The 16,096-nt window shown below is 41.4% G+C and overlaps 2 protein-coding genes across 4 annotated transcripts; both read right to left on the bottom strand.

Moving 5' to 3' along the window:
• Positions 1–1,660: 1,660 nt before the first annotated feature.
• Positions 1,661–15,269, bottom strand: LOC117775696 (indoleamine 2,3-dioxygenase 2-like). Of its 3 annotated transcripts, XM_034609058.1 has the most exons (11): positions 15,089–15,155; positions 14,414–14,498; positions 14,214–14,309; positions 14,023–14,142; positions 13,175–13,293; positions 12,977–12,991; positions 12,791–12,890; positions 12,530–12,647; positions 12,367–12,418; positions 11,398–11,546; positions 10,646–11,228 (listed from the first exon to the last, which is right to left on the bottom strand). In XM_034609058.1, the coding sequence occupies exons 2-11, from the start codon at positions 14,417–14,419 to the stop codon at positions 10,732–10,734; spliced, it is 1,272 nt and encodes a 423-aa protein (XP_034464949.1). In that variant the 5' UTR covers positions 14,420–14,498; positions 15,089–15,155; the 3' UTR covers positions 10,646–10,731. The 3 variants fall into 3 exon arrangements, with proteins under 3 accessions (XP_034464950.1, XP_034464949.1, XP_034464948.1); XM_034609059.1 differs by lacking the exons at positions 10,646–11,228; positions 11,398–11,546; positions 14,414–14,498 and adding exons at positions 1,661–1,944; positions 2,114–2,262 and having other exon boundaries at positions 15,089–15,269; XM_034609057.1 differs by lacking the exon at positions 14,414–14,498 and having other exon boundaries at positions 15,089–15,269.
• On the bottom strand, positions 4,821–5,939 carry LOC117775697 (indoleamine 2,3-dioxygenase 2-like). Its single transcript, XM_034609060.1, has 2 exons — positions 5,804–5,939; positions 4,821–5,633 (listed from the first exon to the last, which is right to left on the bottom strand). The coding sequence occupies exons 1-2, from the start codon at positions 5,934–5,936 to the stop codon at positions 5,137–5,139; spliced, it is 630 nt and encodes a 209-aa protein (XP_034464951.1). The 5' UTR covers positions 5,937–5,939; the 3' UTR covers positions 4,821–5,136.
• Positions 15,270–16,096: the final 827 nt, after the last annotated feature.

Raw genomic sequence — 16,096 nt, 5'->3', positions numbered from 1 at the left:
TGCACTGATCTTACAGGAGTAGAAGGGCTATACACAGTGCTAGGGGATCCACGGTAGCAATCGTAACAGCAGAGAAAACATGTAGCCACCAGCTTTGATTCAAAAACTCAAAACAACAAATAATGTAGCAATGACACTGAACTTGCTCGCTGTTATTTACTGGATTCTTGGAGTTTATGACAGCGGCATCACTGTTTCATGTCAGGAACACACACACGCGGGCCTCCCATTCTTAGATCACGCAGTAGGCGACATTATTCAGGTCATTTCCATGCAAAGATCTGTACCTTGAGAAAGTGCAATTTAGCGATTATGTGCAATATTATGCATTTTTCTACTGTTTCTACATCATTAAAACATTTTCAACTGAAGGTGATTTGCTGTTCTCCTGTGTCCTCTGAGTGCTAGAAGCATTGTGAAGGGTAGCGACAGCCAGAGCTGCGTTCGGCCGGTGTCAAGCCGTCCACGTTCTACATCTTTTGTGCTTTAGTGGAGCAGAGTTGGACCATGACCAGGGCTCGGTGGCAGCAGCAGCAGCAGCAGCAGCAGCAGCGGCAGAAGCAGCAGCAGTAGCAGCAGTAGCAGCAGCAGCGGCAGAAGCAGCAGCAGTAGCAGCAGTGCAGTGCAGCTCTGTTCTCTCCTCTCTTCTAATGTGATTACTTCTCAACCTCCAAGTGACGACTGGGAGGTGGGCGGGGGGTTGCAGTCGATCAAACTGAGGGACCTGATCCCACGTCTGTCCATTCACCCGTCTCCCCTGATAACTCCCACTGTGTCTGTCTCTCTGTCATTCTCCGCAGCTGATTCGCCTTCGCTTTTATTTCACCAGGCCTCCGCCATTTCATCGGAACAGCATCATTTCACTCCTGCAGCACTTCCTTCCTCTATTTCCCCCCCAGACCACAGTTCTCTCTGTATTTACCTCCCTCCTCTGTCATTGTCTTCTTACTCTTACGGACATATGAGTTCCAATGTTCAGTTTCTCTTTATTTCTACTCACAAATCAGTTTATTGATCACATGCAGTTCCGAAAAATCCTGTAATTTGTATCAATATATATTACATACATTGTAATATCAGTACATTTACATTCCATAGTGCAAATAGTTTTAAAACAGGTCAAATGCAAAATCATCAGGTTTTATTATAGTAAGAGATTATAAAAAAAGGTTTATACAAATAGTGTGAAAATGCATTTATATATATATATATATAAATGGCAATAGAAATATTATTTCAGAAAATTATGATTTATAGATTTTAGAACTAAAACTAGTTCCTCTCTGCAACATGATCTGTTAAAATGCTGAATATCCTATATTGTGATTACATAAGTATTAAAATGTATAGAAGCCCAATCCTAGTAAAAAAAGTAGATTAAAAGGTTTGACGCTTAGTTTGAGATAGTGGGTCAACAATGAACTTTCTACTAATTTTGATAGAATATGTTATCACACATAGTCAAACTATCATGTCAAAAGTTCCACTAAAAAGCAGATTCTGACTGGTTCACAGTGTCAGGTCTGTTGGACCACACTCACTGTGACGTCACAGCGTGTAGTCATATCTGCACCAAATCATAGAAACCATGATTTCTTTTCATGAACATCCATTAGTTATTCCCCTGGGAAATCCGTTGTGAATGTCATAAAACTCCCAATGTTAAAGGAAGTGCTTAAAGGAAATTCCCGTACCCAATCTCACAAAGTGGGCAGCTCACGGCTCGGGCCTGGTTAGCAGGCATGACAACGTACTTGCTCACAGTATTGAGGTGGTAGCTCCGTAAATCCACCAGCGCTGACACACAGGCGTTGTAGGCCTGGTAGTGATCAGAGCTGGAACAGGAGGAGATCAAGTCTCGCAGAGGTGGAAGAGCAGAGAGAGTCTCTATCAGCTGACGGTGGGCAGGAGGCATGTAATCCCTCATGCGTGTCAGGTAGGCCCCTAGGTCAGTGAAGGGAACAGAAAAGAGACCTTTAAAAAAGAGAGGAAAAACTACAGCTTTTCCTCGAAACAATTTCTGTCAGAGCAATCAACAGACTGCACAAACAGAGTGATGCATTCATGAGAAGCAGCGGACGGCGGTCAGGGGTTGAGGGAAATACATCATTACCTGTCTCATCTTCATGCCGGACGCGCAGCAAAGCATCGAAACACTGAAAGGCTGAACTCTGGGCTGCACTTCCGCCTGATAACGAAATTGGCTCATTGCTCACACCTTCATACAACAGCCCTCTTGGAAGCATTGGGTTGTCTCGCCACCTAAAACAGTTCAAAACCATAAACATGCCGTATTAGCTTCCTGTTTTACAGTTGCAAATCGAGGCATGTGCTAACATTTCCCACGCTACCTTGTGCAGCGAGAATGAAAAGTGCAACAGAAGGGTAAGAGGAGCAGAGAATTATGATGCATAGTGAGATAAATCTGCACCAGATGAGACAAATATTGAAAGCATTCATAACTGCAGTATGCAGAACGTCGTACGGAGGCTGAAACTCACCCCGAGAGGAAAATTCTCAATGTTCCATGAAACGCAGTCGGATCTACATGATCTAAAAAGAGCACAAATCCACTTATTCTAATTACCTTGAATTACATTCCTTTAATATACGTCACAGCATGAAAATTGATTAAATTCAGTCTGGGCTCGGTTTGATTTAAACTTACTGTGCATGAGTTTCAAAGTAACTCAGTCTTTGAGGAGTTACTTTGATGAGACCCTTCCGTACGCCACTGAGGTCAGAGGTTTTCATTGCGTGCATCACCACCAGAGCCCCCTGGAGGTTTAAAATCATCAGTAAGAAAACAAGAGCAAACACACACAGACAATCAAAGGGACACACAGGAAATAGGCAGCATCAGTCTGTGGTTCAGAAACAGTTGATGTGAAAGAGGAAGAGTAACAGCAGCCAGTACAAACCATTATGCCTGAGCTAGCAGCCATCTCGACAAATAACGACACAATGAAAAATCCCCTGCAACTCTCTTCCCCGGGTAAGGAAACTATCAAATCCATGTTCCCATTTTGTACCTCAGAGGAGAACTCATTCCTTCTGCTATCAGGCTACTAAACTCAGACAGTATTCATTTTAAATTACATTTTTGGTGACTGTGCTTTTTAAATAATATCACATGTAACAAATGTCTATTTATTAGGTACATTTGTTTTTTTATTTTACCTCCTTAATCTTTATCTTGATGCCCTCACGGACTTCTATTTGTTTGTGTGATCGTAAAAAATCTGTAAGCTGCAAATGAATTGCCCTCCTTGGTATCAATAAAGTTGTCTGAATCTGAATATGTGGCGACGCCGGCGAGCTAGTTCTGGCAGGCAACTCGAGCTGCGCCGCGCCAATCATGTGACATACATCATGTGACATACCTCACTCTCCACAACCATCTATATTACACACCCACTTATCAGGTGGTCTATTTAACCAGAGAGGAATTTCCCATCATCCCCTTTGCTCACACTGCTGCAGCAGTATGGCTACCAGTTACTTAAGCCCCTCCACCACCCCAGCATCCACCTGTAGGCTCCAACGGGGGGTTACAAGTATTTGCTCATCACTCCCATCATTCCTGTGTAATCATATGGGGGAGTGATTAAGTTGGAGCCTAGACGCCAAACACAAAACCCGTTGTAATGCTGCAATAAATGTTTGAACGTGAGTTGTCTGACTGAACTGAAAGAATGTGAAGAAGAAATCAAAACAATGGAAGAACTTTTTAAAGCGAGACGTAGGAGGTTTGGCCAACAACGTTTACAACGTGGCCATTTCTGTCTCTTTCCTAAAAGGTACAATATCAGGACCTCATCCATCGTCGCCGTGTTTGTTGCTGTCAAAAACTCTCATTCTCTGCACCGCCATCTTGTGAATATATCGCATAACAACCTTGCTAATGTAAAAGACACGTGCAGGTTTAAACAGACGCGTCTCTTTTCGTATGTAAAGGCAGCGAAGATGAGTCTTTAGATCTATTGTCACGAGAGCATCTTTAATGTTTTTCAAGCCCTAAGAGGATTTCGATTGTCGAGACAAACATTGTATTTGCACTTTGTGTTTACCAGAGAATTTTAATTGATGTTAATTCTCTCTGAGCTCTCTCTCACACACCTCTGGAAAATAATCCTCCACCTATGAAGGTTAGTTTCATAAAAAGGTCCCAGTCATCCATGCGTAAGGTTCACGTGTTCTCCCTTTACGTCCTGATGCTTCAGGTTGGGTCTCTCTTGCAAACACATATTCGGATCCCACAGAAGCTCTTAATACACTTGTTCTGCTCTGTTGGAAGCGGAGCTGGAAACACCCATTATTGTGAGGGAATGTGTAGAATTGTCTCCAAATTTATTGGCTTGTCCTGCGACAGCATCTAAATCGGATTCCTTTGTACTTCAGCTCATATGAGAAACCGAACAACAAACGTATTATGTACACTCCCAAATTCACTTCAGCATGAAATGAGACAAATGACAGTTTTGATTTCTGGTGACATTTATTTCCACATTCCCATTGTCTGTTTCTCCCTGGCACCTTGTTATGCTTCCACTGCTTGAGACACATGTATAATACGGGCTGAGACACATCAGTCAACACCCAGTGAGTATATTTAGACGCCCAGTGAAATGTATTATTTTGACCGGGGCTGTGTTTCCTTGCATTAAACGTCAGTATGAGCTCAGTCCAAATAACAAGAAACATCCCATCAAGAGAATAAATACAAAAATAGACTTATATCAACGTGTCATTATCTTGTGTCCAATCTCATCACATTCCAAATCAGATGATGCCATATTAGTTTGTGTAGATTGTGTAGTTTGTGTAGATTGTGTAGATGTGATTACGTTAGTATTAAAAACTATGGAAGCCCAATCCTGCCAAATAAAAAGTACATTAAAGAGTTTGACGTTTTGTTTGAGATAGTGGTTCAAAAATGAACGTTCTAGTCATTTTGATTGAATATCTTAACACAAATAGTCAAACTATAATCTCGCTTTTATTATGCTCTGCACCAGATCACATCATATAAACCAAGATTGTGTTTCATTGTTAAAGGAAGTGCTAAAAAGAAATTCCCGGATCCCCCCACCGATCTGGATCAGCAACACAATTTAACGGGATATTCTGTGACCTCTACTGCATCTTTCCAGCAGGTTTCCTGGTAAAAGTGCCCAGTAGGTTTCGTATCATCTTGCTTACAAACAAACAAACCAACCAAAGCACAGACAGTGGTGAAAACATCTTCTTCACGGAGGTAATATGTGACATTTCGGTTTCTTTTGACACAGGTGATGTCTCTAAGATCAGTGATTTTTGTGTATTGTCACGAGCACTCTTAAGGAAGACCATGGGGTCGGATCCACCAGTCCCTTTGAGGGTAGCCATGCCTCCAAGAGGGCAGCTCACGGCTCGGGCCTGGTTAGCAGGCATGACAACGTACTTGCTCACAGTATTGAGGTGGTAGCTCCGTAAATCCACCAGCGCTGACACGCAGGCGTTGTAGGCCTGGTAGAGATCAGAGCTGGAGCTGGAGGAGATCAAGTCTCGCAGAGGTGGAAGAGCAGAGAGAGTCTCTATCAGCTGACGGTGGGCAGGAGGCATGTAATCCCTCATGCGTGTCAGGTAGGCCCCTAGGTCAGTGAAGGGAACAGAAAAGAGACCTTTAAAAAAGAGAGGAAAAACTACAGCTTTTCCTCGAAAACAATTTCTGTCAGTGCAATCAACAGACTGCACAAACAGAGTGATGCATTCATGAGAAGCAGCGCACGGCGGTCAGGGGTTGAGGTAAATACATCATTACCTGTCTCATCTTCATGCCGGACGCGCAGCAAAGCATCGAAACACTGAAAGGCTGAACTCTGGGCTGCACTTCCGCCTGATAACGAAATTGGCTCATTGCTCACACCTTCGTACAACAGCCCTCTTGGAAGCATTGGGTTGTCGATCACGTTTTTAGCCTAAATGACCTCTGTTATTCTCCTCTGGAGCCATGTTCACGTTCGCACACACACACACTGAACATTAGCTCTCGCTCAAGGTGCCAGGGTAGCATCGCTACTTCCGCTAGCATGGCTACTTCTGGAAGAGGACAATTAGGCTAAAAACATGGTGAAAATATTGCCGTATCGAGTCAAATTTGAATGTCTGGACTTGCATTTTCAGTGAGCAGTATGGCGGCATGTTGTGTTTCTTTCTGTTGTTTTTTTACATTTGAAGAATCGGTCACCATTTACTTTAATTGTATTGGATTTGGCTGTAACGCTGTTTATCCCTGAAACTCCAAAAAGGTTTTGATAAGATGAGATAAATATTGAAAGCATTAATAACTGCAGTATGCAGAACATCGTATGGAGACTGAAACTTCTCAATGTTCCATGAAACGCAATCGGATCTACGTGATCTAGAAAGAGTACAAATCCACTTATAGTAATTACCTTGAATTTCATTGCTTCAATATACGTCACAGCATGAAAATTTATTAAATTCAGACTGGGCTCGGTTTGATTTAAACTTACTGTGCATGAGTTTGAAAGTTTCCTTCATCTTCCTCAAAGACTGAGTTCCACATGCTTTTATGTTTCCATGTTCGAGAGCAACAAACACCATCAAAGCTTTGTTCATTCTCACCTTATGAACCAGGTCCCGTAGTTTACGTGACTCTATCAGAGGTGTGAGATTATTTGCCAGGTCCAGCCACACCCGATAATAGTCTGGAAGGTTCGTGTCGATGATAAAGAGTAAAATTAATTGTTCATTGATTGATTGATTTTTTTCATGTAGAATGTAATAAGTACCATCATCAGCTCATGTTTGCTGTGGTGCCTGACCTGCATGTCAGGGAATGACTGGTGCTATCAATCAGAGAGAGACAGCATTTTAAGTGAGGAGGCAGGAGAAGGATGAGAAAATGAGCTGGGTAGAAAATGAGGATGCCCTGATGGGAAATCACTGTGTAAACAGGAGAGTGGGCTGTGCTTCATGCCACTGTTTGATTTTTTCGTTCAAAATTAGAAAAGTAAATGCCAAAGTTGATTATTTATCATTCTCACAGGTTGATGACAGTGTATTAAATTTCAAAATGCAAATATATGCAGTAAAGTACTTATTTTTGAGTTTCCTTATCCAAATTTGACAACATGAGTATATGGAACTCTCATTCTGCTGAACACAGAGTAGGTCCAGTCATGTGAATGGCTCAATAAAAACCTGAAGAGACAGGCTTTCACCGGATCAATAACTGTCTATAACCTGACTCAAAAACAAGCATGATTATCATTTTCAGCCCGGACAGACCAATGTACCTCTGATCAAATACCTGAAAAGCACCAGATAAAGAGAAGCTAATCCTTGCTGGTAAACAAACATGTCTCTGTTTGTGCAGTATTCAAAGTATTGTTGTTGTCATGACATTCTGTTGTCTCGTTTTAGATCTGCTTTGATTACTATATGGTGAAAAAACAAAGTGCTTTTATGAGAAAAGAAGAGATGACGATGAAACGTACCAGTGGCTCCTTGAGGATAAATCCAAGCTCCTCAGACATTTCAAATACATCAAAGTCTGCCTGAAGTGCTTCGGTGTTGTTAGTCTCCATATGTTCTGCCCTGTGCTCTGCTGCGGTAGATGAGGTGACGAGAAGAGAAACTCAGACTGTGTTTGACACCCAGATCTGAATTGCTCAATTTGTGTTGAACCTGCTTTTACTACCTTTGCCACCAACGTTTTTTCTACTTCAAAAATTGAAAACAACATCTGAAGCCCACATTCACAGAAACAAACCAGTGGGAGATCATGTTTCAATGACTCCACCTCAGTATTATTCAGGTTTTGAGACAAATACCAAAAGATCACACAGGGCTTTAAATATATTTAAACCCAACTGCTGCATGAAGAAGACTCCCTGTGCAGTGGTGAATTAGCAAATTATATGTTGATGATGTTTCTGTATTCTCAGCACTGGTAAAAAAAAAAAAGTATTTGAACTCTTCTGTTGCTTAATGCTGTTTGAACATCATGCCGTTGGTCCAAAAGTCCCAAAATAAACATGAGCTACTTTAACACTGCAAACACACCGAACCATCTCTCAGTTTGATCGGGGCTGAGGCCAACTTTTTTTGTTGAACTAAATGTCGGTCTATTTGTCCAAATGGTAGTTCAAGGCCCCTTTCACACCTGTTATTTTTGCTTTGGACGACACTGAAACGTCTGAGGGTGCGGACCAAACACTGAAGGTGTCAGAGCGCCCTTAGTGTTGTTTCACCCAGTCATGTCTTCTGCTTATGCAAAGCTTATATTTACATTTCTGCAACAAGATATACTTGACACTCCAGCTTTGTTTACATATATTCCAGCTATTTTTATAATATTCATGTGTTCGCCATCAATAGAGTACACAGTGACGTGCAGAGCTGTCGTTAAAGGACCAGATTGAGACTCAATTTTGCAAATGTAACCTAAATAGCTTAAAGAGTCAGAAACCCTCTTCCAGCTCATTAACTGAGGATGGAGTGCTTCCAAAAACAAAAAATCCAACCTTCATGTATTCAGTTTTTTCTGGGTGTTGTTGTGTTGACAACAGAGGCTGTTACTTTGAGGAAGGTGCCTGAGACGCTGTCACATCTTATCCAAAGCAAAACAACAGAGGCTGTGATTCGAGTGCAAATGGATCGTGTCAGTAATTCAAATGGGACGATGAAACAGTTTCAATTTTTCCTCAGAATACTGTGTTTTCTAGTCAAAATCATGTGAGCTGCGACAAACCAAAGGACTGTTTTATTAAAACATTTTATTAATGATCCGAGTATCACAGACAAGTTTTGTCTTTCAAAACTTTGTAATTGCCTGTTGCCTTTTTCCAAGAACAAAGCGACATTATTTATATGCTATATTGTTATATATATTATCAAAACCAGATCTAGCATGGGTTCAAGTTTCCTTGTGTGACTGCAGTGAAGCCAATAGTTCAAGTGAGATGACCCCTCTAGAGAAAAAGGCTGTTTCTAGTGAAGTAGGGAATTAAAAAAGGCAAACGTGAATTAGCGAAAATGGATATCGCCAATGTGGCGGAGAGTCACCAGGTTTGTTGCTAGATCAAACACAGGTTCACCTCAGGGTTGTGTGTTGTCAACCCTTTTATTTGTACACTGACAGCTGCAGGACTTCTCAGGAGAGCAGGTTTGTTCTTAAGTTTTCTTAGACACTGTCCTCTTATCTCTACTTCAGAGTCTGATCATGGTCCTGCATTACCCCTGAGTTTGTTAAATAGTGTGATGATAATTACCTCGACCTCAATGCATCAAAAACAAAGGAAAATGATTATTCACTTCAGACACAAGTCATTCACTGAATATAAAGCTAGTGTCATGCACGGAGAAGACGTCCAGATTGTGGAGTCGCATCAATATCTTGGTTCAGTTTTTAACCATCAACTTAAGTTTGATATTAACACTGAGTGTATTGTCCAACGCGGACAACAGAGAGTCCATTTGAGAGGGAAGCTGAACTCTTTCAATGTCAGTCAGCGGATTTCAAGTAACTTTTATTTTTCATTGATCGAAGGTCTTTTAACTTTTTCTTTTATCTGTTGGTTCAATGGATTATCCATTAAAGACCAGAACAGCATGTAAAGCATCGTCAAGGTTTGCTCCAAGATCATTGGAGTAATGCGAGAATAAGGTGAAGAAGAAGGTGAAGAAGAAGGCAAAGAATATAATCAGCCAACGTGATCATGTTTTGTCTCATGAGTTCACGGTGATGCCTTCAGGCCGCCGTTACCATGTACCTCAGAGGAGAACTAGCTGATACTCAAAATCTCTCTTTCCTTCTGCTATCAGGCTACTAAACTCAGACAGTATTCATTTTAAATGACATCCTTGATGACTGTGCTTTTCACATGATATCACATGTAACAAATGTGTATTTATTATGTAATTATTATTTATTATATCTGATTCCTTTGTACTTCAGCTCATATGAGAAACTGAACAACAAACGTATTATGTACACTCCCAAATTCACTTCAGCATGAAATGAGACAAATGACAGTTTGGATTTCTGGTGACATTTATTTCCACATTCCCATTCTCTGTTTCTCCCTGGCACCTTGTTATGCTTCCACTGTTTGAGACACATGTATAATACGGGCTGAGACACATCAGTCAACACCCAGTGAGTATATTTAGACGCCCAGTGAAATGTATTATTTTGACCGGGGCTGTGTTTCCTTGCATTAAACGTCAGTATGAGCTCAGTCCAAATAACAAAAAACATCCCATCAAGAGAATAAATACATAAATAGACTTATATCAACGTGTCATTATCTTGTGTCCAATCTCATCACATTCCAAATCAGATGATGCCATATTAGTTTGTGTAGATTGTGTAGATGTGATTACGTTAGTATTAAAAACTATGGAAGCTCAATCCTGCCAAATAAAAAGTACATTAAAGAGTTTGACGTTTTGTTTGAGATAGTGGTTCAAAAATGAACGTTCTAGTCATTTTGATTGAATATCTTAACACTAGTCAAACTATAATCTCTTTTTTATTTTGATCTGCACCAAATCACATCATAGAAATCAAGATTTTTTTTCATGAAGATCCATTAGTTGGCGAAATCCGTTATGAATGTCATAATCCTCCCAATGTTAAAGGAAGTGCTAAATAGAAATTCCCGGATCCCCCCACCGATCTGGATCAGCAACACAATTTAACGGGATATTCTGTGACCTCTACTGCATCTTTCCAGCAGGTTTCCTGGTAAAAGTGCCCAGTAGGTTTTGTATCATCTTGCTTACAAACAAACAAACCAACCAAAGCACAGACAGTGGTGAAAACATCTTCTTCGCGGAGGTAATATGTGACATTTCTGTTTCTTTTGACACAGGTGATGTCTCTAAGATCAGTGATTTTTGTGTATTGTTACGAGCACTCTTAAGGAAGACCATGAGGTTGGATCCACCAGTCCCTTTGAGGGTAGCCATGCCTCCAAGTGGGCAGCTCACGGCTCGGGCCTGGTTAGCAGGCATGACAATGTACTTTGTCACAATATTGAGGTGGTAGCTCCGTAAATCCACCAGCGCTGACACGCAGGCGTTGTAGGCCTGGCAGAGATCAGAGCTGGAGCAGGAGGAGATCAAGTCTCGTAGAGGTGGAAGAGCAGAGAGAGTCTCTATCAGCTGACGGTGGGCAGGAGGCATGTAATCCCTCATGCGTGTCAGGTAGGCCCCTAGATCAGTGAAGGGAACAGAAAAGAGACCTTTAAAAAAGAGAGGAAAAACTACAGCTTTTCCTCGAAACAATTTCTGTCAGAGAAATCAACAGACTGCACAAACAGAGTGATGCATTCATGAGAAGCAGCGGACGGCGGTCAGGGGTTGAGGGAAATACATCATTACCTGTCTCATCTTCATGCCGGACGCGCAGCAAAGCATCGAAACACTGAAAGGCTGAACTCTGGGCTGCACTTACGCCTGATAACGAAATTGGCTCATTGCTCACACCTTCGTACAACAGCCCTCTTGGAAGCATTGGGTTGTCTCGCCACCTAAAACAGTTCAAAACCATAAACATGCCGTATTAAAGGGATAGTTATCATTATCTACTCACCACTATGCGGATGGAGGGGTGGGTGAAGTGTTTGAGTCCACAAAACATTTTTTGAGATTCAGGGGTAAACAGTGTTTCAGCCAAATCCAATACAATTGAAGTAAATGGGCGACCACTTCTTCAAACGTAAAAAAACGCCTAAACGGCCTCATTTCGATCACGTTTTTAGCCTAAATGACCTCTGTTATTCTCCTCTGGAGCCATGTTCACGTTCGCACACACACACTGAACATTAGCTCTCGCTCAAGGTGCCGGGGTAGCATCGCTACTTCCGCTAGCATAGCTAATTCTGGTAGCGGACATTTACGCTAAAAACATGGTGAAACTATTGCCGTATCGAGTCAAATTTGAATGTCTGGACTTACGGACACTTGGATCACACCAAAGCAGTTGACACCTGTTGTTTTTTTTTAGGTTACTTTAATTGTATTGGATTTGGCTGTAACGCTGTTTACCCCTGAAACTCCAAAAATGGTTTATGGACTCAAACACTTCCCCCTCCTCTCCATCAGCATAGTGGTGAGTAGAAAAGAGTGAATTTTTATTTTTGGGTGAAATTAGAAATTAGAGTTGCTAATTTAGGCATGTGCTACCATTTCCGATGCTAACTTTTGCAGCGAGAGTGAAAAGTGCAACAAAAGGGTAAGAGGAGCAGAGAATTATGATGCATAGTTAGATATATTTGCACCAGATGAGATAAATATTGAAAGCATTAATAACTGCAGTATGCAGAACGTCGTACGGAGACTGAAACTCACCCTGAGAAAAAAATTCTCAATGTTCCATGAAACGCAGTCGGATCTACGTGATCTAGAAAGAGCACAAATCCACTTAATGTAATTACCTTTTCATTGCTTCAATATAAGTCACAGCATGAAAATTAATTAAATTCAGACTTGGCTCGGTTTGATTTAAACTTACTGTGCATGAGTTTGAAAGTTTCCTTCATCTTCCTCAAAGACTGAGTTACTTTGATGAGACCCTTCCGTACGCCACTGAGGTCAGAGGTTTTCATTGCGTGCATCACCACCAGAGCCCCCTGGAGGTTTAAAATCATCAGTAAGAAAACAAGAGCAAACACACACAGACAATCAAAGGGACACACAGGAAATAGGCAGCATCAGTCTGTGGTTCAGAAACAGTTGATGTGAAAGAGGAAGAGTAACAGCAGCCAGTACGAACCATTATGCCTGAGCTAGCAGCCATCTCGACAAATAACGACACAATGAAAAATCCCCTGCAACTCTCTTCCCCGGGTAAGGAAACTATCAAATCCATGTTCCTATTTCGGAAAATGCATGAGCACAACATCATCATCACACTATGAAAATCACGTGAGTGAACGAGTTTTATTTTCCTTCTACTCACCCAATTTCCATTGCCCTGAAATGAAAATGAAAGAAACAGTAGCATCAGCGGAGGCTATTCTTTTTGAACAATTTTTCTACGTGACTGAAATACAGACTATGCAGTTCAATGGTGAGGTTACTACCATAATAAAGGAGGGGGTTTGGCCTCGTGCATGAAGTAAAGACATTAATAAGGCAACAAATGAACATTGCTCACCCTTTGGGGTCCTTTAATTTCCAGTTGGCTAAAACTGAATCTGCATAAGTTAAGATGGGTGGAAGTCCAAGTCTGCGAGACACCACCCAGTAGGGCCAGGCCAGAGCTTTAGGGAGAATCTGTCAACCAAGGAAAACAATCCTTTCAATCCAGAGGTTTCTAACCATGTTGCTGACATGTGTCCAGGTAAAATAGTAGCTTTCTGTGGACTGTACATAAACATGGATGACTTAATGGTTCCCCAAATGTGAAGTCAAAGGCCGTGATTGCCCCCTGGTGGCTGGCTGCAGCATAGATCATAAACCCCACCTCCCCCATGTTAGTTGATTGGAAGTGGACCAAACTAAAAGTCAGTGTGCACGTTAAATACATCAAAGATGGTTTCTGACCTTTAATGTTTGTTCAAGTCTTTGTTTTTCTGGAAAAGTTTGTAAAAACTGGGTCAAGCTTCATGATTGACAGCTCAGACTGATTGGTTGAGCGCATGTATGGGAGGGAACCTCGCTGCTGTGGCTCCATCCCCTGATCACTACTGCGCAGACTCTGGCTCCAAATGAAATCATGGGTGCAAGATCACAGCACCCGTAACTGGGAAATTATGGATGGTCGGAGGACCTGAAGAAATCCATCTTTATACACAGTCAATGGTTTAAAGAGTTCTAGTTTATGACCAAATATTCACGAACAATAACATGTTCCCCAGGAATTTAGCTCAAATCATTGCTGTTGTAAAGTACAGCCTCGTAGAGCAGCAGGTACTGTTGACTTAACAACATATAATATATATAACATTCATGATAATAAAACAGTTTCAGCCATCCTTCCTTCCATTGCTCTGCAGTTTTTACCTGAGCAGGTGCATGTTGTCCATTCTGCCACACGTATCCCATGGTGATGAACCCCAGCACCAGCTGAGCCAGCCTGAGCTCCCTGTGGTTGCTCAAGAGATGGGGACTCAACACCGGCATCTGGGAACACGTGCTTTTATGTTTCCATGTTCGAGAGCAACAAACACCATCAAGACTTTGTTCATTCTCACCTTATGAACCAGGTCCCGTAGTTTACGTGACTCTATCAGAGGTGTGAGATTATTTGCCAGGTCCAGCCACACCCGATAATAGTCTGGAAGGTTTGTCTCGATGATAAAGAGTAAAATTAATTGTTCATTGATTGATTGATTTTTTTCATGTAGAATGTAATAAGTACCATCATCAGCTCATGTTTGCTGTGGTGCCTGACCTGCATGTCAGGGAATGACTGGTGCTATCAATCAGAGAGAGACAGCATTTTAAGTGAGGAGGCAGGAGAAGGATGAGAAAATGAGCTGGGTAGAAAATGAGGGTGCCCTGATGGGAAATCACTGTGTAAACAGGAGAGTGGGCTGTGCTTCATGCCACTGTTTGATTTTTTCGTTCAAAATTAGAAAAGTAAATGCCAAAGTTGATTATTTATCATTCTCACAGGTTGATGACAGTGTATTAAGTTTCAAAATGCAAATATATGCAGTAAAGTACTTATTTTTGAGTTTCCTTATCCAAATTTGACAACATGAGTATATGGAACTCTCATTCTGCTGAACACAGAGTAGGTCCAGTCATGTGAATGGCTCAATAAAAACCTGAAGAGACAGGCTTTTACCGGATCAATAACTGTCTATAACCTGACTCAAAAACAAGCATGATTATCATTTTCAGCCCGGACAGACCAATGTACCTCTGATCAAATACCTGAAAAGCACCAGATAAAGAGAAGCTAATCCTTGCTGGTAAACAAACATGTCTCTGTTTGTGCAGTATTCAAAGTATTGTTTTTGTCATGACATTCTGTTGTCTCGTTTTAGATCTGCTTTGATTACTATATGGTGAAAAAACAACAAGTTTTTATGAGGAAAGAAAAGATGATGATGAAACTTACCAGTGGCTCCTTGAGGATAAATCCAAGCTCCTCAGAAATTTCAAATACATCAAAGTCTGCCTGAAGTGCTTCGGTGTTGTTAGTCTCCATATGTTCTGCCCTGTGCTCTGCTGCGGTAGATGAGGTGACGAGAAGAGAAACTCAGACTGTGTCTGACACCCAGATCTGAATTGCTCAATTTGTTTTGAACCTGCTTTAACTACCTTCGCTTCATCCTTTGTTTTACTTGGCAGAAACTCTCATCAAAAGAGCCAATCAGATCCCTTGAACCGCACAGCCTGGAGTTAACAGAGCAGTTGATGATGCTCTTAATAAAAGAAACTGAAAACAACATCTGATGCCCACAAACAGGAAGCATTGATACTGTGATGTCACACATTCACAGAAACAACCCAGAGACAGATCATGTTTCAATGACTCCACTTCAGTATTATTCAGGTTTTGAGACAAATACCAAAAGATCACACAGGATTTAAATATATTTGAACCCAACTTCTGCCTGAAGTAGATTCACTGTACAGTGGTGAATAAGCAAATGAAATGTTGATGATGTTTCTGTATTCTCAATACTGGAAAAAAAAACTATTTGAATGTTCTTTTTCGTCATCTGTGGCTTAATGCTGTTTCAACTCTATGCCGTTGATCCAAAAGTCCGAACTATCCCAAAAGAAAATGCTTTCACACTGAAAACAAACCGAACCATCTTTCAGTTTGATCGGGGCTGAGGCCAACTAAATGTTGGTCCAGTTTTACAAATCATGGTTCAAGGCACCTTTCACACCTGTTATTTCGGTTTGGACTACACTGAAACGTCTGAAGGTGCGGACCAAACACTCCAGGTGTGAGAGCACCTACATCACAACCTCATCCATCGTCTCCATGTTTGTTGCTGTGAAAAACTTTCATTCTCTGCACTTCCATCTAGTGAATGTATTGCTAATGTAAAAGACACGTGCAGGTTTAAACAGACGCGTCTCTTTTCGTACGTAAAGGCAGCAAAGATGAGTC

This window comes from Hippoglossus hippoglossus, chromosome 15 (genome assembly GCF_009819705.1).
Source record: "Hippoglossus hippoglossus isolate fHipHip1 chromosome 15, fHipHip1.pri, whole genome shotgun sequence".
Taxonomy (NCBI): Eukaryota; Metazoa; Chordata; class Actinopteri; order Pleuronectiformes; family Pleuronectidae; genus Hippoglossus; species Hippoglossus hippoglossus.
This window is presented reverse-complemented; position numbering and strand designations above follow the sequence as displayed.